Source organism: Diadema antillarum, unplaced genomic scaffold (genome assembly GCF_040938485.1).
Source record: "Diadema antillarum isolate AM-2024a unplaced genomic scaffold, OU_Dant_1.0 seq00000996_RagTag, whole genome shotgun sequence".
In the NCBI taxonomy this organism is placed as follows: Eukaryota; Metazoa; Echinodermata; class Echinoidea; order Diadematoida; family Diadematidae; genus Diadema; species Diadema antillarum.
This window is the reverse complement of record NW_027271834.1, coordinates 313,834-339,073: the sequence shown is the minus strand read 5'-3', so window position 1 is coordinate 339,073 and position 25,240 is coordinate 313,834. Positions and strand designations below refer to the sequence as shown.

At 37.4% G+C, this 25,240-nt stretch overlaps 1 protein-coding gene across 1 annotated transcript; it reads left to right on the top strand.

Annotated features, from left to right (window-relative positions):
• The first annotated feature begins 11,520 nt into the window (after positions 1-11,520).
• On the top strand, positions 11,521-15,939 carry LOC139742332 (mediator of RNA polymerase II transcription subunit 21-like). The gene is made up of 4 exons (XM_071652909.1): positions 11,521-11,562; positions 14,171-14,252; positions 14,706-14,836; positions 15,655-15,939. The coding sequence occupies exons 1-4, from the start codon at positions 11,521-11,523 to the stop codon at positions 15,937-15,939; spliced, it is 540 nt and encodes a 179-aa protein (XP_071509010.1).
• The last annotated feature ends 9,301 nt before the right edge of the window (positions 15,940-25,240 follow it).

Genomic DNA, 25,240 nt, shown 5'->3' with positions numbered 1-25,240 from the left:
TTTTTAATGTATATCATATCAATTTTTTTTAATATTCTAAGTCGTCCCTGTTGACCATGAAATAGAAGTTGAACGCACTTCACAACTATTTGAGTACATTCGGTGTTAATTATTTGTGTCCCCTAACGTACTAATTCCGCCAACAATGAATAATATCATAAAGGGAACTGCCATTACTGTCACCATCTGGCTCAACACGGCTATATACAGCATTAATGTCAATGGATGAGCTTTCAGAGCAGGATCCGAGACATCAGCCATCAAAACTGTGCATATTCTTATCTTAGCAGATTTTTTTGCTGAAATATCTGAGTGGAAAGATAGCATTGTGTCATTCTTTTTCAACTTGTGCGCTTTTCTCCTAAGTTACGCAAGGACTTCGTAGATTCTCTATGAACTAATGTCATAAATCGTATCCTATTATAGTCTACGTGACTGCACCCAGGGGCATCACCAGAGTAAAAACAGGGACAGTTTTCTATCTGTATTCGCCAGAGATAACAGAAGAATTCGGCCATGCAACTAACTTGCCATTGCGTGGTGGTGAAGTATGTAGACCTTATTGATTGGAGTGTGCATTCTGCGTCATAAATGTTGTCGTGATTCTGTTTGGTGCTCATGTTCAAAATGGTTGTGAATGCCAAAACAATAATACTAGAGTGTGGCACAAGCGGTCTAAAACTCTTTGAAAAATATCACTGAGTTTTTATGTTGTTTCTGTGAGTGCTGACTAAGTCTTGGTAAAGCGTCTCAAAAAACGCTTTCTTTTCCATGTCAGTGTTGAAATTGGTCAGCGGGTAAGAGGAATTTAAGAAGTCGATAAATCACTTCACGGTGCGCTGCATAATATTAAACCTCAGTCTTTAGTGTTCAGTTAGTCCCTAAATAATCCTGAAGAACAGGCGCAGTGTAACGTATACTCCTGCAGGTACGATAACTGTCTAAAGTAATTCCTTTGGCACGGTAAGAAGATTTTGTACTTGTCTGGCTGATTCTATTTCTTTGTGTTCAAAGGAGAATGAAAAACCTGTAATCTCACAATCACTTCTTTTGCTCTCACAAGGTTGAAAGGTCTCGGGAAATAGTTTACGGACGAGAAAATACATGAATAAACTGATAGATCTAGATCAAGCGACCTCTGTGAGATGATTAGACGGATATTTGAATATTACCAAAAGGAGATAAGCCCATCAAAACCCTCATAATCCGTTTGATTTTAATAGACGGCTTATTTGGAGTACAGTACGCGGAAGAGTTGAGTATGACATTTGAATGGAGGTTATTAACCTCACAGAAATCACATAATTAATACAAAAAAAACTCACAGAAATAATTCTATAGAGTAGTCCTTGCTCTCTTTTCTCGCTGATTATTGATGATAAATTTTACATGAAATTTAACAAGGACCATTTTACAACTTCTTCCAGATAACTTTTCTTCTGACTCATAAACGTGTCATAAAAACATCCTTTTTAATGTCATTCGTATACTGCCATCCACCTTTACTTTCATATTATTCGACACAAGTTAATCACCTTTTGCTTGATGTATAGAAAAAGATTTTATGCCAAGCTTTGCTCCACTTGGCCACCGAACGCTCCTTCTTTTATCAAAGACTCGAACCTCTGTCTGAGAACGGAAAGCTCCTGGACCTGACTCCAAACATTTTGTTGAAAAGGGCAAGTCAAAATGAATATCTCCTTCATTGACGTTAATAATAACTGCTACACTACAGTGATATAGACAAATCGTTTCGCATTACTTCATGGAGTAATTGCTTGTACGAGTCGGTATTTCGTGTCCATTAAGGGTAAATACAAACGAGTGACAAAAGGTAGAAATATAATAAAGAATCCAGAATACTGTGAAATTAAAACTTTTTCGTATAGAGAGCATGATCTCCTATCTGATTTTCTCAGTTTGTATTAATGACATTCATAATGATACAGTTCAAAACACTGTTTATTCATTTCTTTTATTTCATTTAATGTGTAGGCCTAATAGCCATTTGATTATCGAAAGAATCGATTTTCTATTGCGATGATATAGTATTATGATGCACTGAATTGTGACAAAAGTTGTAGTAGTGGAAACTGAGGTTCCACTAATAAATAATATTCATTTCTGGTCAGATTTTTTTTTCTTTTGTTACATATTCAAAAAGCTGCATCACCTCGGTTATCCCTCGCATTTATCCCCAAGTTGAATTATCCTTCGGGTTTATGCCAGGTTCAGGTGTATACGTGTGTGTCACACACACAAACATACTGCTACAGCTTCTGACCATTCGAGCATTACACTTGAGAATTTAGGGTTTCTAGGACGAACGCTGAACTAGGGCTTTCTATAGCTCAGTCGGTAGAGCACCGGGCTAGCATCCGGAGGTCTCGGGTTCAAATCCCGATGGAATCCCATCCCATCCCAAGCACACACAAGACACGCTCTGACTGGGGAAGGGGTGTGGCTTTACTTTGAGAATAAGCCAAGAGAAGTAAAGATGACAATGGATGGTAAATTACTGGAGCGGCAATCACTGTTCACCATGGGCTCGTTTCATTTTTTTTTTTCAGTCGAGGCAAACATCTTGTACTATTGCAGTCCTTTCACATGTAAACGCAGATTCGGAGACAACAGTGTCATTCGGTCGCCGTTCGATCTGTGCGATGTTTGTATGCTTGCGTTTTGTACATTTGTATAATGGATTAGTCGTGTTGGTATTTAATGCCCTCCGCAGATACGAACACAACATGTTTTCACATGTGTTTCTAAGGTTTAGTTGCCATTTCGTGACCGCTATTTTAGCTTCATTAAAGGGGATGGCTAGTAACTGATCAGTGGGAATCACCGGGAATACTGGGGAATGATCGTTCCAATCCTTGTGGGATTCATTTAAGAGTACATTATGTATCTATTGTTGTGTGAAAATTATTTGCTTCAGAATGGTCTCATATTCAAGTAATGTGCAGTTCAATGTTTCCAGGTTAGCATGCCTGTACCGTGTCGGGGCGATTGTTAACGGCCCGTTGGACAGATAATTAATGTGATATATAGGGTTAAAAGATGATCGTATAACTACAATAACACTGTTTCTTTAACGATAATGTTGAAAATATATTAGCGGTCTGCGCAGTCACACAGTTTTCTCGAAGCAGTATTCACTCAATGTACATCCATCTATACGAAACTTGTAGAAGGAGATTGTATAGAGAGAAACATGCTAAATAAGTTTCAGTTTTGTGTCGTAATGTGCAGTAGATGGTAATGATGGTGAGATGATGACAACAAAATCATATGATAGCAACTTTTAGGACGAATTTATGTTGAGCATGATGTCCACAATAATCATGATCAAGTGCAGTACACTTTGCAACATCACATTAACCCTGGTATTAAGTTGGAATCAAACTTACACTTAGTATGCACTCACTCCACTTTGGGACAACATCTTAGCTCCGGTTACGATATTTTATTTAACACATCCCCTCTCCGTGAGGGCATTCCAGCCCTGGCATGCTTGGTAGCCACTTCTCAACCTCAGTTATTCTGCAACGAATCGCAATGATTTTGACTTCCTGCCGGGTTAGCCCGGGTACCACGTTAAACATTTACACATTAGGTGTTTTCACATCAGCCCGATAAAAATCCAAGCTCGAGATATTTTTTTAATTTCCCAAGTCAGAAAATAGCGCGCTATTTCGAAACATCGGGCTGATGTGAAAACGCCTAATGTGTATGTGAAGAGAATAATGTTCTAAATCAAGAGTGCCCTAATTATGTATCAAGGACGTGGATAGTGGTGTTGAGCTTGAACAATGGATCTCCTCTTTAATGCTGACTGCAAAATCCAGTAGACCATGACGCCTTCATTTATCATTCTTATACTGTATCTCGTTACAGTACAATCATTTCCAGCAGACTCTCTACTTGTTTTGAAATGCGACTGAATGAGAAAATCTGAAATAAATGCAACTTTTTATGAACGCAGACATCAAGTAGCGTTACTCTCTACGCATACATGAAAAGTAACATTTGAACGGAGAGCTAAAACTTCAAAACATTGCTTGAATACTGGATAGTGATAGGCTGAAAGTTTTGTTTCAAGTCCTTATTATACATCCAAACGCATTCACATGTGTGAGTTATAAGGCCCTACCCTGAATTTGAATTCGGGATCCTGCCGAGGAAGATGAATGCGCTTCATAACTCATCTTAACAGCCATGCTATGCGCGAAGAAATAGATACAGTGTATGACGTGAAGAATCAAGTTACTTGCCAACGAAATCTGACAAGGATTATATCCCCAGACACTGATATCATTTTGCCCTCATGCGATATACATCAGACGAGAACGCAGTTTTGTGATAAACCATTAGTCATGATAACATCATCGATATATAGGATTGTTTGGGGCGCTTAACTGGTTGTGCTGCTTTATCGATTTGAGAAATTTGCAACTTGTCCGGATGAAACAATGGTACATTGTACCCCGCGCCCACAGATGTTTCGGGTTTTCATGGCCTCGTATATAGCGCTACCGATATCGTGACCTCTTCCTACCACCAAAATACGTTACAACGCGATGTTTAAACCCGAGACTTGCAATCTACCGCTTTCCATGAGCGTATCGTTGATTTATATGGTACGTTTCTGACCCAGATATGACAACATGATTATGGTTATTCGTTTTCCCTTGGTATAAATCAAATCATATTAAACATTTACACTTAGTAGGCCTATACGATGCCTCTTGCAAGCATTTATATTAAACACTAGGCCTATTATAGATATGAATAGCATTATCGCTCGTAAAAAATACTGATGACAACAATAACATAACGATAATAACAACAGTCAATGTAATATCAATAATGACAATGACGATATAATGAGTATATGATACTATAATGGTAATCATGATAATGATAATTTCTCTTATCAACAACTTAGAAAACATCGTTTGAAAGTCGCATATATGTACCATAGGCCTACATGGCTGAAACAATAATAGAAGTAAAATAATGACTTTAAATGCTGATAAACGTGTGCACAAGTGTGGTAAAGTATTTCACAGTTCATGATATTTCACCATTTCGTAATTCGTGACTTTTGCATTACTTATTTGGGTGTATTATTATCACAACAATGCGTTCAATACATATATGGTGATGAAATTACTTTTTTTCATACTGTTTTTGGTCCAATTTTGATTTTGGCATGTTTGTTTGTTTGTTTGTGTTTTTATTTCGGGGGGGGGGGGGGGTCGTTTCCGTCTCGGAATAACATCTTTTTTTTTCCTTCAGCTCATATTGCCCTAAACATCAACACAGTATCGATGTGTATTGCGCAGATGACAGCCCGACACTGCTATAGGCATACGTTATGTCAAAGGACAAGGGGCCTTGCGGAAGTGCAGTTGCTCCTTTGATATATGCGACGGAATCTAAGCCATCCCCCGTTTCATTACGAATTAATATCGCCATTCTCTTTGTCCCTTTTGTTGAATTTTTCTATGATGTAAGTCGGACGTAAAAACAAAAAAAAACAAAAACAAAAACAAGCGAGATCCTTTTTCGATTCGGACTTAAATGCCTATAGTTCATCCCGGATGAATAGTCTGACAAGAAAGTTTGCTGTCATCAACTCAAAATCATTTTGCATGGGTGAACCAATCGACATCCTGCAAGGGATTTATACAATGTAACAATATACAATAACATATTTTGATTAGAGCATTCCAAAGCACCATGCATGCACACCAAACTTACTACAGATGAAGATAGATACATCCAAGACGGTGAAAATCCTCCAAATAATCTTCCAATCCATGATCCGTACTCTCGCGTCAGATATTTTCTGTCCACTGAATGGCGAGCAGAATTTTGCCTCGACAAAAATCGCAGCAAATACAAAAAAAAAAGGACCAAAAAAGAAAATCGACATCAACAGCACATAATCAGAGTGTAAAACTGGGTCCTTTAGTTTAACCGGACCAGCGGTCGCCCATGTTACAATGGTACCATCTCCGTTCGTGCTGACATTGTTTCGGTGCTCTGCGATGGAAGTGTTTCGATCGCGAATGGCGAGTGTTGCAAGTTTACTTGAAACATAACCGAAGTGTATTGCATGGGGAGCGCACGCGCTGTTGCGCTCTGGCGACAGGATCTTGTCACAAAGCGGCTCTCTAAAGTTTCTGCAGCCAGTGCAGACTGCAAAAACAGTACGGGCGAAAGGAAGGTAAATCGTCGCCAGAGTAATACACACACAGCACCGTACTGCATCGGGTGACGGTAGGCCTTGTTGATCGAGTTACGAATCAGTAACCTGTAACATGACGAGCCCATATCTGTCGCCTACACCGGTGGTAATGTAATTTAAATCAAAGCCTAATGTTGCCCTGTAAGATGTTCGTCTACTAGCGTGACGAATGAGAAGCTATCAACTTTCTTTCGGCTCGTGTAACCGACCATTTTTTTTTTCCATTTGAAAGGAATACGAAAAAGAAAGAATGAGATAGAAATATTATTCAAGTTTTAAAGGGTAAATTCGTGAAAATTATCATTTTGTTTTACTTTAAATGTAAAGATAATATATCTATATTGTACAGAAAATAATTACATTCATAATACAAAAACAAAAAGATATTATGTAAGCATACATAATGTTTGTTGAATGTTCTGTGGAATATTACTTATAAAATAATTATTGGACAGAAAGCAGAACGAGAATGATTAAAATCAATAACATGGAAAATACAACTGTGAAATCAACGTTTTTGTTATACATCTTATTATTTCTTGCTTGTGTCGGATCTTGTGTTTGAATTTATTTAGGGCCTATCTGTCTTGGGTGACATAGTTGTTTCTGACATAATGACATTGCATATCCACTTGCATACACACTTATGCGCGCGCGCGCACACACACACACACACACACACACACAAGCACACACCAAAGAAGTCCGACCCCTATAACCAGTGCACCCCTTGCCCCATCCTACTCGGTCACTATCGCCATCAGTCAATCTACGATTCTCAGAGCGGCATCTCACACACGACGCCGATATAAAGTGTCTTCGCTTTGGCAAAATGTCAAAAGCGCGGATCTCGGTAGTTCGAGGGTTGCATGCGAGAACCCGGACAGGTGCAAAAGGCTTGCAGCAAACACACTTGTGCACATTTAACCCTTTTGGAGACCAATTTCGCAAATGCTATGCCAAACTACTCACGATAGTATTGCATTTGGCGTTGTTGTGGTTAAGCATTGCGGTGGGTGGGACCCTAAGCTGTAAAGCTATCCGCCATGATACATACGTTCACTATACCTTTTGTTCGAGATGGAATGTATTTCGTTGATTTGTTCACTGAAAAGGAAAATTAAGAAGTGGAAGAAGAATTAGCATGATAAGAAGGGGAGGTGGAGGAAGAAGAAGAAGGCAAAACATCATTCAAAGGAATAATTAAAAGTTGTGGTCATATCAACAAAATTGTTATTACCGAATCCTTCGAAATACAGAAATAACATGTTTGCTTGTATTTTTTTTTTTTGTACGAACAAACTTCAAGTTTTATTTCAAGTCACATTCAACTGAAATAAATATTCATCTATTCGTATCGGATTATCACCTGATGTGTTCCTTTAATCCTCCTTCAGTTCTTCGTCTACAGAGAATCTCGGTAGAGAGGTACATTAATGATACCGTTGGAAGTCGCAAAACGTGTATAGACAATTTCAAACTTTACTGTGAATTCAGATTAGGGGAGGGAGGCCTACACTACTTAACATTCAACCCATTCCGCTTTGATGTCACTTGTCGCCATTTTGAAAGTCATAAGCATTTGACATTATGGGAACATTCTGGAAATTATGATTAGTATACCTTAATGGAAATGGAAGACTCTTCGCTTGGTACACAAAAAAAAAAAACAAACCCACAAATGTGATAATTGACTTCATAGTCGAGGGAAATCGATGTAGGGCCCATTTTGTGAAGAATTTTCTTTTTTTTTAGAGAATGATCTGAAATAGTAATGTTTTGGGTCGTTTGAAGATGCTTTCACCTCACAAAGCTCTCATTAGTTTATACACAAAACGTAATATTATTCTGCTTTTGAATCCATTTGAGACTTCCGATCTGTCGTCGAATTTTCACTTTAATTAGTTATTCGGGGCAGTGAATGATTATAATTATATAACATGTCGGTACGAGTATCTTTATGATATAATTTCAAATAGTGATATCATTTAGTTCAATTTATAACAGCAATGTATAATTACTTCAAGGTTCCACAATTACTTGTTCATTCACATTGTTTTGCTATCTTATTCTCTGTTTCCAAAGAAAGTATATAGAATGTATAATAATGTTTAAAAAAACATGAAATAAATTTGATTTATCATGAATTGAATTGAATTGCATTGAATTAGATTAAATTGAATTAAATCAAATTAAATCAAGTTAGATTAAATTAGATTGAATTAAATTAAATTGAATTGAGTTAAATTGAATTGATTTGATTTGAATTGAATTGAATTGAATGGTGGAAATCGAGTGAGTAAGATTATCAGTGCGCAGTCTAGTGTCGTGGAAATGAAGTAACCAAACAAGTTATAATGTCCTACACTGCCAACTCCAAACGCGATTTTTTATAATGTCGCGATAATGGAACTTCACGAGATCGGGGGTAAGGAAGGGGTTGCCAGAAGGCTGAAAAAAAATGCCGCGAGTTCTTAAGACCATGTTTCTTTTAAGTTGTACATGAGCAGATAATTACCCTAGGATTGGATGAGCTGATCTGAAAAATAATGTTTACATAGTCTACCACAATTTCATGCTCCCCGCAGAGCTTTGGCAAATGAGAGTGACGTGGTGCCCAAGAGAATAATGTCACGGCTGATTGGAAATCTGGACAGGTCTGGAGCCGGCCGCTGCGCCCGAACGTTGACGCCGAGACGACACCGGGTGCAATCTGTCATCATCGTGTGGTATACTATAATAGCATGTTACTCAAGAGGGGTTTTCAGAAGGCAAGCGGGGATCTCGCTGTCACCTCAGCCATAGAGCTATATTGGAGTTGGCTTCTGAGACTTCGGACCTGTCAAGGGACCGAGGTTCACCTGTTCGGGAGGGATCGCGTCAAGCTGATCGAGTGGCTCTAGAAACATGTCGCCTGCGCACGGGGGAAGCTACTTGAAACAAAATGAAGAAGAGGCAATACGGTGCGTCACTGCCCTGCTTGAAGCATCTCTTTGTCACAGCGTGTGTATCAACCACACGAGACAGCAGGGATGCTGGTGTGCTTGTGTTATATATATTAAACAAGAAAAGCGGTGATGGTTGGATACCGCTCGTTTATACTAATGGGAAATGTTAGGAGTTTATAAAAATTATGTTGCCAGGTTGTATCTATCAGTAGCTTAATGTTTCGCTTTGTTTTTGCTGTTTTTATTCTGTTTGATCTCTTGGAATCATCAAAATTGCCTTTTTCTTGATTACAGCTAGCAATGTGCGATGGCTATGCAATTATTTAGTGTTTAGTGTGTGTGACAAAGCAGACACAATCATTATTTTGGCAAGGAGTGAGAAACATGCTAATAACCGACGAGTGAGGGCAGTATACCTTTCTGTGATTTTATACTCGATGTCATACCCACCGAACTAATACCACGGTGTTGTGCTAATCTCGGCCCGACTCGACACGTCCCTAGCACGGTGTAGCGACGCAGATGCGTAGATTTGACGTATAATAGCCTATGGTTACGTTAGTCCTTTGAAGTGTGCTAAACTACAGAACTTTTTGTTTTAAAAATCAAAGCAGGATAAGTGATATGACAAGTTAACATTAAGAGGGGAAAATATAATTGTTTTGTTATGAGGGAAGGTGTCAACAGGATCATTATTCCTTTCCTAATCAATCTGTTCATGACTGTTGACCAAAACCAAAAATCTTCCTCCAGGACGACGACGACGACGACGACGACGACGACAACAACAACAACAACAACAACAACAACAACAACAACAACAACAACAACAACAACAACAACAACAACAAAGAAACAACTAACCACTGGCCTTGCTTTGTTTTGCTTTGTTTGTTTTGGTTTGTTTTGTTCTGTTTCTTGCTTGTCAGCTGATTAAACCCGGAAGTGGCACCAGAAATATATAAACTACCCCACCCCCACACACTTAAAAAAAAAAAAAAAACTCAGCACCTGCCCTGGACAGTAATTATGTTCATTTCCTTCACTCCATTTGTACGTTTTAGAATTGATTATTACTACACCGAGTCACTATCACTATTGGTGAGTATAAGAGAGGAAAAGATATTAAACTGTACATTGATTTTGAGTAACCATGCATAAATAAAGGTTTTTACAGTAATTGCATTCTGTTGATGAAATAAATCAAATTAAATGCAGCAGAATAAATTGATGATTATGTGTGTGCAGTGTTCACAATGGTCGCTTAATGTATGAAATACCTTGTGTGTGTGTGTGTGTGCGTTTGTGTGAGTGTGTGTGTGTGCGTGTGTGTGTGTGTGTGTGTTTGTGTGTGTATGTGTGTGTGTGTGTGTGTGTGTGTGTGTGTGTGTGTGTGTGAAAACCAAGCAGCATGATCAGTACATCTATCGCGATTGTATTGCTGGACGTTTTTTATTTTTTTTCTTAATTCGAATTTTGTTCACTGATATAAGAATACATAATACACAAACATAATTATGCTCACACACACACACACACACACACACACACACACACACACACAAGAAGAAGGTGCAACCACATACGATGAATATAGCAAGGACGGATATCATGATTCACCCTGCTGCGACTCTCTTCGATTCTCTTTGATACAGATGAGATGAGAAATATATTTATCGGGTACGAACTTTGTAAGAAAGATTATTTTATTTTGTTTATTAATTCAATAGTAAATTTTATGGAATACACACTTTATAAGGTATATCTCATAGAAGAATACAGAAATTAGCGTTTTACTGCATCATTTACTGTAGAAAATAAAAATATATATATATATATATGAATTTCTGCTATATTGCAATGATAATGCCAAAAAAAGATGTATTCAAGCAATATCATAGGCCTCGAAAATAAAATCCGTTACATGCTCAATGAACAATGGTTGAAATTGTTTTATGCTTGTATGGACTTTTGTATGATTCTGAATAATTGATTTTAAATGAAGTCTCTCAGACTGAGGAAAAAAAAACAAAAACAAAACACGGTAACAATATAATGACAGATAAACGATTCACCCTGCTGCGACTCTATTCGATTCGGACCCCGATTGATATACTCCGTTGAGCAGCTGTGGCACGTATCGAAATCGTGGGGAAAGCCGACCCGATAACGACACGACTCGATGCAGCCAAAACGCACAACCATTTACGGAAGATTCCTTGATCGTAATGCAACCCAACGGCAACAAAATATTCAGTGCTTGGGACTAATGAGGTAGGACGGTGAAATTAGAGGAGTCTGAGAAATACAACTGACATGGCTGACCGACTGACTCAGCTCCAGGATGCCGTTAATCAGGTACTGATTTCCACGTCGTATACTTGATACAAAATTGTATTTTTTATACTCTTACTTGGCTTTTTACTGTATTAACAAGCGTGTGTTTTGTCACATAGCTTACAAATTACACTGTGGACAAAACAGAAACTATGTTTCCTTCAGTCCAACATACTAGGTTAAGTGTAGTGTTCCTTGATGCGCTTCTTATATAGATCTCTAGTAGACGATTTGTCTACTGTCTGTCTGGTTCTAATCGTGCAGCTATTTCATCAGTCAAGGGAGAGATATCGGACGAGAAAGGGGGCATGCCAGAAAGGGTAATATTTAGTCAGATGAGGGGGAAGGATAATAGGGTCTTACAATAATGTACCGGTACACATATTTTGGCTTGCTCTTTGGAAATGCAGAATAGATTTATGAAAAGGAACGTACCATATTGTTGGTCATAGCCATCCCACATGCATGTCATGGTCATATGCTCTGAGCCTCTGTCTATCTTGTGGATATGGATATTTGGATCCATGATATCCAATATTAGAATTAGCACTTCACTTCATCGTTGTTCATGGTAGCTAGTATATCTTTTAATCCCACCATGTATTGGTGGTGATTTTTTTTTTCATAGATTCTACGTCATCATAAAGAAGTCATTTATAATGATACATTTTGTTTATTTTGTTCTTTATTGTTGTTATTTCCATGCCTTTATTTTTTATATTATTATTATTTTTTTTTTTTGCAAAACCCCAGCATGACATACAAACCTACATAAAGTACATGTAGATTTCTACTACAGGTACAGTATAGGTGCAGACAATGAGCTTCAAGATATTGACAAGCCTTTAATCTCAAATATTTCAATCATTGAAAAATTGCATTGAAAATGAATTCATTATTTACCAAGGAGCAGCCATCCTCTCACACTGAGGATTACATAAGTGCAATTCATAATGTTCAGAAGAAAATGTGTTTGAACCTTTTCTATTATGTGTGCGTGTTGTTTGTTTGTTTTTTCCCTGTTATCATGTTTGTACATTGTACAGTACGAGTGTATATATTTTTCTTTTCTTTTGTGAAATGCCATGAGCACCAAAAGGTGGACCTGTGTGCTATTCCAATAGCCACCACTATTATTATTATTATTATTATTATTATTATCATTGTTATTATTATTATTATTATTATTATTATTATTATTATTATTACCGGTATTGTTGTTATTATTATTATTGTCATTAATCATCATTATCATTATTAGATCATCATCATCACCATCATCATCATCATCATACATTTAACCTCCACATTGTAAACAAATTATTTAGATCACTGCTCAGCCCAGAATCCATCTCCTGTGGATATTACAGTGTAACAGTGAATGGGACTTTCATTGTTTGTTTGTTTTTTGTTTTTTTTTAATGCTTTTTTTCTAGCATTTTTGCTTAATTAATTAAAATAATAATCATTATCATCTTAATTAATGTGATATATGTGATTTTTCTTTTCACATGGTTGATGTACATAGAAATCAGAATTCTTCTTACAGTGTATCTCTCATGAGAAGAGTCAGATGGGTGAATGTCTCTTAGTCAAATGTAAGTTGATATTTGTAATAACATTTCATCCACTACACAAGGGTGTGGAAAGTGAGCAATATGACAGTCTTGTATAGCCATCAGAGGCCTTCTTTTAAGGGACTGTCTGAATATCATCTTGAAAGGAGATTTTCCAGCAATTATTGCTTGTTATTGTAACCACATTTATTATTTCCAAATTTTCAATCATATTCACCACATTATATGTGACTCTGCACCTCAAAACAAACAAAAAGTCGCCAGGCATGAATTTTTAGTTAAGACCATAATCTAAAAGAGCAGACTTTAAGCTTTAATATGATGTATAACTCAAATCAAATGGCCTCTCCTAACCTATCTAAATATTGGAAAGAAAGCACAAACTCAGGAAAAGAGTGAACTGAGAAAAGAGGCTCTGAAGTACAGTGTCTATTCAAGCGCTTAATCTTTACCAAACCGTGCTGGCTGTGCGATGAATGGGACAAAAAACAGGAAGTAAACCACCAGAGTAACAACAATGAAGGGATTATCAGATTAAAATGAAATTAAGCATGCCTCATTAACACATTCTGTCCATAATTAATGCCAACTTTCAAAGCAGTAGCACTATCCTTTCAAAAGTTATTATAGTTGAAAGTGAAGAGTGTGGACAAGGTTTTTCAGAAATGAAAAAGGGATTCTAAAGACACACCTAATCACACTATTCTACCAAAAATGTTCGAGATAAACTGCTAATAAACACACTTTCCTGCCCGTTTTATGATACCAAATTTTAGCATAATGTAAAAGAAGACCCGCTCTTTCAGAAAATATGAAAAAGTCAAGTTCGGCTAGGTTGACCCATTTCACTTATTTTCAGTCCTCATGCAAAATCAGTGTGTGCGACTTTATGTTCGTTTTGAGGTGCACTGTCACATATAAAACAAATAAACAAACACAAAAAAGTGATCCCTCATTGTCCTGCAATGATCCAGTGACTGTTGAATGTTTACTCGCTCTGTCCATGCATTTTAATATCTTCCATAATGTGCAATTTTTTTCCTCCTGTGCAGCTGGCAGAACACATGTGCAACAGCATAGGTGTGCTACAGCAGAGTGCACAGCCGTCCAAATTCCCAGGATATGAGAGACAAGGTAATGTCTATACACTGGGCCGTTACAGCGACGACAAAGAATTGTCAGAAACTTTCAGCTCACATTGCAACAAATTGTTTAGATCAGACAGATTTGTATCAAGATGTTGATTTGTCTTTGTCATATAAACAGAGTGAAAAAAAAGTAAACAAAGGATATTCCGTGGTTATTCTTTAGATTAGTAAGATGATCAGGCACTTTTGGCATTGAAGATGTACAATAATTATAATATTGTATTTTACTATGTACCTCCGCTGTGAATTTCTCAGCATGAACTGTATGAGGATGAGATAAAGATTTTAGCATAAATTTTCAAAGTTAAAACTCATTGGCAGTAAGTATTATTAAGGGCAGGATGATGTCGAACACCTTCTGCAATTGATGCGTGATATTTTCCGTACACTGTTTGTTAATTATGTTAGACCATGAATCAAATTTCTGTTGGATTCTCAGCCGCACAAGAACAGCAAGCAAACCATGAGGACTACACACAGCTCTTTGCACAGCTGATTGCAAGGACAGCCAAGGACATTGATGTTTTGATAGACTCTCTCCCCAGTGAGGAATCCACCGTGGAACTGCAGGTATGGCAGTGTTGCTGGCATGTACAAATGATATACATATTTGTGTTAAAATTTGTTGTGCAGTCAGTATGAGTAACATAGGTCAGAAATATTTCATTAATACATGTGTTGTACTACTTGGTTGGTGATAAGAAAGACACTGGACAATAACCAGTACACATATGTTTATGTTTAAAACATGGGAGCACAGAAGTGCAAGGCTTTATTGTTTGACCGCCGGATCCAGTGTCGCGAAGTCCGACACATCACATATGAAACACTTTTAATAGTACAAATGCCCGATGAACAATGTAGTCCACGGCTGTTAGGCCTATACCGCAACAACATGTACAGCAGAATGATCTATAAAATCATTTGTCCATGTCTTTAAATCTTAAAGGCAAACTTCAATGAATTGCCATGAATTACATGTACTTGTAGATCATTGCTTCTCAATTTATTCTGGCCTTGTCACACAAGGGAAGTTATATACAGTGACAAGGGCTACAGTTCTGCCATAGTGGCCAAAGTCATTGGAAACCTCAATCCAATTTTAATTTTCTGTTGACATTTTGCTCTTTGGAAGTGCTGCCTAGTTTTAGGGTACAGTCAAAGTAAATGAGTGGAACCAAAGACCATGGTGGTGTCAAAAGAAGTTCAAGGCAGATATATCTGCCAGCATTCTTATGTCAGACATGAGTTTTCTCATAGTTTTGCAATCACTGCTATACATGTTGCATTAATAGCAAACTTGCACACATAACGCGAACAGACGCACCAGCTGTTCCATGATGAAACAACCTCACATTTGTTTCTTTTTTTGTCTTTGTAACCACCAGAATGCAAGCCTCCAGAGGTTAGAAGAAGGCAACGAGGAGGCTGCAAAGCGCTTGGAGGAGGTCGTCGAGCGGGGAGAGCTCCTGCTCCACCGCATCCAGGAAGCTCTGGCGGAGATCGCCGACGCCCAGCTGAAGACAAAGAGCTCCTCCTCGACCACGCCGCCGTTGGCTTCCGCATCCTCGGCCACCTCATCGTCGTCATTGCATTCATCAACGCCATCCTCAGCATCGAACTCATCCCTTAACGCGGCCAGTATTCCCCCTTTGAATGGAAGTAACACATGAGAACTCAGCGCAGTGAAGTGACTATTTTCTGTGCTGACATGATTTCTCATGAAAAAGAAATGCTGTATATATGGAACTGTGTTCTCAAATTTCCAAGGATGTATATACATGTATATTCAAAGTCTGTCACCTTGTGCTTAATACTTCATGCAGAAGTTTATAGGCCAGCTCACTCAGAAGGCTGCACTCAGTGATATCTCAAAGTCACCTATCAGGGGCTTGTCACACAGCAGATGGAGTGTACACCGCCAGAGAAGTATGCTTTGTATGGTGAAATTCAAGGGCTACAATAATTTGTAAAAACTGTTTTTGTATCTGTTATACAGTGAATACACTTTGTGAAGAGGTTGGATATAACATAGCCCTCTTGTACATGTAACAAGGTTATTTTGCAGGTCCCAGTCTTTACATTTCTTTGGGGTTTGGTACCATGATATGCTGAAAGACCTTATGGTTTTTAGGTCCTCATTATAATTAGGTTCTCCTGAACTACTGTAAAGCAAGATATTTTTGCAAATTGGAGCCGATGGCCTTTTTCACGGCATGAAATTTTTGGGAATTTGCCACTGGCATTCAATACATATACACATGTAGTGTAGACAAGAACTTTCACATGGATTTTGATATCACGAATCATGGCTCTCGCGAAATTTGGAAATAAAAATGCAAGCGAATATTTCTGGTTTTACAGTACTGTATGAGCTATTATTTTCGCGAGGGTATAATTTTCGTGAAGTACTGTTGGACCGCAAATTTAGCAACGCGCGAAAACGTCACCATGTGCTAGGTTAAGACGTAGTGCACTCACGATGGCCTTGGTGTTAATTCCTGAAAACAAAATTTCGCGAATATGTACTGGCCTCCATTTGCGAAAATATCTGTACGTGAAAATAATAGCTTAAAGGGTTATATAACAACCATCAGAATAGAGCATCATGCTGACGACCTTTAGGTAAAGCAATGTCCCCGAGTGCAAACTGTATTGTAATTATGGCTTTGGAATAGTCCACTGACTGTCACTTTCTGAATCAAGCAAATCATGTAAATTAATGAAGGTTGCACCCAATCGAAAAGAACATAAAAAAACCCACTGAGCCTGCTTCCACCCTCAGTATTTTCATGACATTGCTGGGAAAAAAGGGTATGTGTATAATACAGTTTGTATATTACAAGGCCAATATCTGTAGGTTCTTATGTTGTAATTTATTAATGCATTTAGTTTTTTTCATCACTATCAACTTTATTGTATCAGAATAAAGATGTTCTTAAGAATAAGATGAAAATATCATTTGCATTTTTTTAGTACAATGACACAAGTAAAAATCAGTGTAATTCACTCATCAAAATCTTTTATCTCAGTCAATTCAGGGACTTTTATTTTTCTACTGTTTTATGCACATAAAATGGCTATTATATTGAAAAAGCCAAAGCGTTAATGAGTAAATTTGTTTATAGCTTTGGTCTAAGAAATAAAAAGAAAGAAAAAAACACGAACAAATGAAATAAAAAGATGAAGCAGGCTTTCAAGTGGCCCTACTTTTCCTACTTTTTCCTACTTTCTTACTGCTGTCCCTACTTTTCCTACTTTTTTGCTCAAAATCCTGCTTTTTCCTACTTTTTCCTACTTTTTTGGTGAAAAACCCCGCAAAAAAAAAAAAAAAAAATGTGCAAGGCTACTTGAATAATTTATATTCAGAAATGATTAGTAGACTCTAGTTGCAGATTCTTACTGGTGGGGAGAGCCTCTTCAGCATGAAAGAGGGATAACACACACCAATCAACCACAAGACTGCTGCCAGCCTCAGCTTTTGCTCCTGTGCAGATGTGATTGATCCCACTGATATTGCAGCCTAGGACTTGGAGCAGTGCTCAACCAGCTCTCATCATCGCTCAAAATTACCAGGCTCTCCCAGGAGCAAAAGTGAGGCTGAGGCAGCAGGGTTGTAAGTACAATAAGATTTACATGTAACATAGAGTTCTGGTGAGTATTGACGAAAACTACTCCAAAAAGCCTGCACATGTCCTGACTTATTCCTACTTTTTTTTTATTTATTTTTTTTTTTCTTTATTGCCCTACTTTTTCCCTCGTATGTCCTACTTTTTCCTACTTTTTTAGAGATTTTGTTCCTACTTTATTCCTACTTTTTTACATTATCCCGCTTGAAAGCCTGCTTTCAGTTATCCTTGATATGGAAAATACTTTCTCTTTTGAACAGAACTTCAGAAGATAAGTAAATATGAGTTTATGAGATTGTGTTGACTTTCTCAGTTTGTTTTATTCAGTCCTACTAGATTTGAAATTGTATTAATTCACGTGGTTTCGTGATGAAATGGGTATTTGTAATCAATGTGCAACTGATCATGAAAGGCAACTTCAGGCTCTTTCACTTTCAGTAACTTTCACTATCATACATACATGTGTTGCTGAAATATTGCATCAAGCACAAGGAAAAAGTACACACAATCAGACACTACAATTTAAAATTGATTGATTGGCCGAGCATTTATTATCAACCGTAAAACAAGTCGTAAACAGTACAAATATTTCATAGACATGTCACAGGAAAGATACAATTTTCTGTGTGTGTGTGTGTGTGTGTGTGTGTGTGTGTGTGTGTGTGTTTGTGTGTGTGTGTGTGTGTGTATGTGGGTGTGTATACTGTACTACAATGATTTACCATGTCTTTTTTTTTCTTCTGTTAAATTTTTGAATATAGAATATGTCAATGATTGTGGAAATTACAAGGATGAAGATGATTAATATGATGATATATGTAGTGACAATGATGGTTTTAGTTTTATATATTATAGTGCCATTATGATAATGCAATATGAAAATGACAATGTACAATCAAACACAATTCGCTATTCCTGAGAATTACCATTCCACACTGCCATACACTATTACACACACATGAAGTAAAATTTTAACACGTGTGCTACTGTACATCCTACACATGGAGTTCATCACAGGCAATGTATTGCAAGATATCAAAATATTCTGGATTTTCCTTCAACTATGCAGCATTGCGTGTACTAGGCTATACACTGGGTAATTCAACATCGGAATCATTGAGCTCTATGACAACTGGCACACACTGTACACTCACCAGTGCTTGCTGGTCGAAATAAGTTATAGACGACCTCATTTGAATGAAAGTTTGGGTAATGGATTAAAATTCATTTGTATTCTCCAATAATTGTGTGCCTCGGGATAAAATTGAGGTGGTTTTCTGAGGCTGGTCAACCCTGATGATTATGATCTCTAAGGCTTTTGAGCACTTTGGTAGTGTACTGACAGAGGTAGTACGGTATTACAAACCCTATCTCGTATACCACTGCGGGAGTCTTGGTGCAAGAAACGGGTCATTTGTAACATTCAATGACTTGTCTGTCACTCGTACATGACCAACAACATTCAATTCATTATCCACATGACAATTAATATTAACCCATTAAATCCTGTCGGAACGTTGCCGCAGAATTAGAATCTTTCAATGGCACCTCTAATCCCTTTGAGGATGAGCTGGTTTTGCTTTAACATGCACTTCCCATAGTCACCTGCCTGAGTATACTTGGGGAATAGTCTTCAACGGAATAATTTCACTGCTTATCTTGTATTGGAAAAAGATTAAGAGGAAACTAACACAATTAATTTTATCTGCACAAATTCAGAAGATAAGCCATCAAGCTACTGTGAAGCAAGAACTATTCATGGCATTAGATTTTCACAGATTGGCACACTGACATTCGATGCACGTAGTGTAGGTAAGAACTTTCAGGTGCGTTTTATCTTGTGAGTCTTGGCTCACGAAATTTGCATTATTTAATAAATGCATGCAAAAAAAATCTGGTTTTACAGTATGCCAATCTGAGAGACAGATACAGAAACATCTGGGTATTCTGAAATATGTTGCCAATGTCAAATTCTGCTTTTATCTTAGCAATTAAGAGGTAGGATGTTTTTTTATTACTTCTCAAACAAAAACAATTGGATATGAACAAGGAGCTCTAGTGCAAGGGTTTTAATTTTTTTTTTCCATCTTATGAAACCCTTACAATAAATGGCAAAAATCAGATAGTGGAGTCTTGGTGTAAGCAGGTTGGATATAACAAAATCCTCGTATAAAAAGATGATGCTACCCTACAGGTCCCAAGTCATTTCTTTGCTCTTAGACCCTGAGACAGCAAGAAACCTGGTATTACGATATAATTTTCATGGTCTTTCAGTCCTTGTCATAAATACATTCCTCTGTAATAAAAGATACAGCACCAAAGAACAAAATATGAGTTTGTTATTATTATTATTATTTTTTTTACTTGACATATTTTACAAACTTGCCCATACAGACATGTGTGACATGACTTGGGGGAAAAAAAAAAGAACACCCAAAAAATTGCTTTGGATTAATGCTGTGCATTCGTCCAATTTTCTCCATAGTGCTCTCTGAAGACAGTTATTCACAGAGAAAAAGAATAGAAAGATTGTTGAAACATTGCTTTTGGAGCAATATCCCTGCCAAGCATACACCAAGAAATGTGTGCATACACTGCACACTGTATGTATGCACACTGTACAGAAAGAGGTCAGTGTTATGCAAGTCACATGGTACAGATATCCCTGTTAAAAGCCGGAATGATGTTTAACATCACCGCACAATGTTGTGGAATGTTTTCTGTTGCGACACAGTGTGTGTTTACAAACTGAAGCAATGAGCATGAATGCCATGCTGTGACATACTCTTGGATATTGTATGGACTAAATTTAAGAGCAGGAATTTCACACAGCCTGACAGATCTTGATTTTAAATCAGACAATAGTCTATCAATGATATATCGCATGCACTGAGAAATGGCATATCAACAGCTACACAATAACTCTGGACTTGTGTTGAATGGCTATGCATCAAGGTATAGTGGAGAATAAAGATATTATAACAGCCATGCAAGTATAATACATCTGACATGAAAGCAGAAACAAAATAAAACCTTGAGGCTACTTCACTGTTTCATTCACTTTAAGTTATGTAGATCCTACGTTTTTGGTGTTTTGTTTTTTCTTTGTAACACACACACATTTACGGCTAATACAAGACTCTGTTATAATCCTATAATATCATTCCGTGGTAATGAAGAGTTTAATATCCTCATATCTCTTCCCACAATATGACTTCACCTTTCACGAGCAAATTTTCGGTTTGTACGTGGCACAAGATTTTGTGGGTACAATGTATATTGCCACATACGACATCATGTTATTGAGTACACAGGCCATTTGGAATACTCCATTTTTCATTCCTAATTTGACTATCAAAGATTATTCAAACAATGCCTAACCGATAGGCTAATTCAGTTCATTGTACATGTATTGACTAAAATGGCTATTGAAAGGTTGGACTTTGAAACACTATGTACACTCTTAATTTCAGATTAAAGGCGTATTAGGCACAAAAGCCGAAAACTGTATATGTACACATGTCAAGCATGACCCACTTGTAGAGCATGCTGGCATGCCAAGTATGTCATTAGGCGCCATAATTATACTGAGTATATATAGATATATGTTTCACTACTCGAGTACACACACTAGTAGTGATTAACCCTTTGCCTGCTTGCGTGTCTGTTGGTACAGAAAACCCTATAGCAATCGCAACATTGTACTCACTGTCCAAAGTTCCGGGCACAGAGAAAGGGATTTCCCCATCTCTCTCCATCAATTCACACAAAGGATACTGTCAAAGTTGAAATTTTCATGGTGTTGAAATTTTTGCGCATTTCGCGTGACCAGAAACTAGCGCGACAAAGCATGCAAAAATTTTTGCTTTATTGTTTTACAGTAATTCATGTCTTCATTCCGTGGAATTAAAAAACATGCAAAACTCATCTTATCAAGCAAAGCACGAAAAATTATGTAAAAATATTTGTCTCTTACAGTAGGAGGATATAGAACATTATACATTCCTTTTGACTTCTACTTGGCATCTATTTCTTCTCTCAACACTTTTAATAGCTACATGTTGGCATTTAGCAACACTTTAAGAGGAATGACTTCAATACAGGTATAATTATGATAACATTTTATCACCGAGCACTAATATACATGTAGTGTCCATATCTTATACAAACTGTTAAAAAAAAAAGAGTTTACTTCCTCAGTTTTGCTTAATGCTTAGAGTGTGAATTTCTGCACCATGCCACGGTTCCACACTGTCACGATAATTATGTGAGAAAAAAAAAATACCATGTTTGTCCTTACTGTGCAGATGTATGGAAATCAGCTTCCAATGCATAATGATTACCTACAGCCTCCCTATTGGAGTGCTGCATGTTGCTATGCCCGAGTAGGGTAGCTAGCTCGGATATTCAGTCAAGTTTGGAAGATTTCATTGAAACACTGATAAACACAAATTACAGCTAAGCACCAGGGCACATATAAAGGGGTCAAGTCACACATTTAAAGATCCTTTCAGCTCAAGACCATTCTCCCTTGTACAGCAACTACCATACAGTTTACACACAGTATATTAAATACATCATATCTATATTTTTCATGATTCTACCAGAATGTTCATACAGAAAGAAATCATAGTCCCCTGCTCGAACTCGTTCGGCGGGGACAATAAAGAGAGACAGACAGACAAACAGACAGACAGACAGACAGACAGACAGACAGCAGTGAGACAGCTGACCCTTCTAACAGATTTCTGTCAGTTGCATTAACACAGTGTTATGGTTTATACACATTTACAGTAAACATGGTGATAAGACTTTGAAGTGTACACATGAAATAAATAATGCCTATAGGCTAACTCACAGCAGCATGTTATGTGGACATCGCTAGATGGGGTACTGTCTGTGGGCATTAAATATCAATAGTTCTGCCGCAGCAAAAAATAAAGGGAACTTTTTGTGATGGACACTGACACTATAAAACTATTTCCTGTAGGTGGAAGGAAACACAGAAAAGAAAACAAATGCTTTTACGGCTGTCCATCAGTCTCAAAGTCTATGGAAGAAATTCTCCTTTTATACGAAATGTTTCCTGTTTGTTTTTTAGTAGTAAAACACATAATTAAATTGACTCCTATATTTAACATTTAACTCTCGTACGACACCTTTGAGGTTACACACACTCTACAGCATACATTTACAGTACAAACAATCCATTATCTTATTTGGCAACTTATTCCAGAATTAGTTAATAAACATATCATACTCGGGGGCAACGCGTAAAACAGCCCCATTGCAAGTCATAACATACTGTATACACGGTACTGTACGAGCTGAAATTTTCGCGTACAGATATTTTTGTGAATTGCTACTTGGAGGACATCTTCACGTGTTGTTAATTTCGCGGTTGCGAGGGTCTAACTGAACTAAGTTATTCGCGCGTTGTTATTTTCGCATGTTGTTATTTTCGCGGTTCAAAGGCGATTCGCGAAAATAAAACCACCGCGAAAATTTCAGTGTACAGTATATATTGTGGCATTTCAATTTTTTGCGAATTTGGTGAGTTGACTGATACATGTGAAATTAATGACTCAAAAAAATATTGCCTCCCTTAAAAAAAAAGCAATAATGTATCTCCTCGAAGGTGGAAAATAGTTAACTTTTCTCTTATAAAAATTATGATACTTCTTTCTCATTCCAACAATATGGCTGCTGATCGCAGAAGTGTCTTACAGATCTCAATCTTGTGAAACATTAAATTTGTGAAATATATAGCATATACAGTGACATTCATAAATCCTGTCTGTACACTTTGTCAATTAACTTAGCCTCACAGTTAAGACTATCTTCATGTACAAACAAAAATGTGATGGAAACAAAATCAGTACAGTGCGTATATAAAATTTCACAACTCACATTGATGGCTAACAAGATATATCAAGATCTAGGCATGACAGAAAACCATAAGAACATCATCTTCATACCTCTTACTCTACAAAAATGAAAAATGTATGTATACACGGAAAGTCTAAGGAAGTTTTGGAAGTTCATTCTTGAAATCACAGCACTGGCTTACACTGCCAAATGAGATCACCTGCTTTCTTTTTTGAAGTATTAGGACCTACTGTCCCAAATGTCTCTTTTTCTTTACCCACATTAGCTCAGCACCTTCCCATAAAGCAAAAATCAACACTGTCATGCATAACAAAATGGGAATGTGTGCTTTTCAGCCATCAGGCATAGGTATTTTGCATCACAGGTATCCTGATTTGTGTTGTTATACTGTAAAACATGAAACATGTATATTCACGGCATGAAACTTTTTGCGAATTGGAGCTGACGGTCTTTTATGTGCCATGAAATTTTCGCGAATTGCCACTGGCCATCAATGCATATAGTGTAGACAAGAACTTTGGCGTGCATTCTAATTTCGCGAATCTTGGCGCTCGCGAAATTCGCAAAATTAAAATGCACGCGAACATTCTTCGTTTTACAGTGTGCTTGCTTGTTTCTTTGTTTGAAGTTACATATGATATGCAAGTGCCAATGTAGGGAGGTACAATGTTAGCATTTATTGGAAGGATTTTGGTCACAATAGAGCATCTGCCTTCACCAAAATTCTGCAGTGGGGCGAAATGAAAGTAGGCATTACAGTTTAATACAAACATCTTGTCCCATCCCGTTACACCATCTATCAGCCAGGTGGAAAAAAGTTTTAAAATTCCTTTTTCTTACCCTGCCAACATTTTGGCCACCCCGACAATGTTTCGTGTGATTATTCCGCAACGCGCGATGTTCTCGCCGCGACATTTTATGACTTTTTTCTTTCAAGTATCGCGCAACTTTTGAGACCAAATTTGTCGCTCCCGGGCATACCGTTTTGAAGCCACGCCCCTTTGAAAAAAATTCTTTGACCCAAAAACGTTGGTCTCTACCTTAGTGCAAATTTTCGTGAGGATCGCGCGATCCACGACCGAGATCTGAAGGGGGGGGGGGGGCCAAAAAAGCCACCCCCAGTGGTTTCAAGTCCCTCAAAAAATCTGGTGGGATTAGGGTTAAAGTTGGCTTTTAAAAGTAGAGAAAATGCAACAGAATAGTATAAATTTCATCAAAAGTAGACCCAGGAAGCAAATAAAGATGGTTAAGGGGGAGAGATGCAGTTAAATGTAGTTGTTCAATAATGGAACAAAAGCAAGATTTCTGATTATACTTTTGTATCAATGCAAATTAGAGTTACTGAGATTATGCCATCACCTCAGCTAATTTGCATGCAGTTCCATTGATATTGCTATTCCTTTCGTCCTATTTTGAAGAAACTTCTACGATTCTCTTTGTCTAGATATGTTTCAAT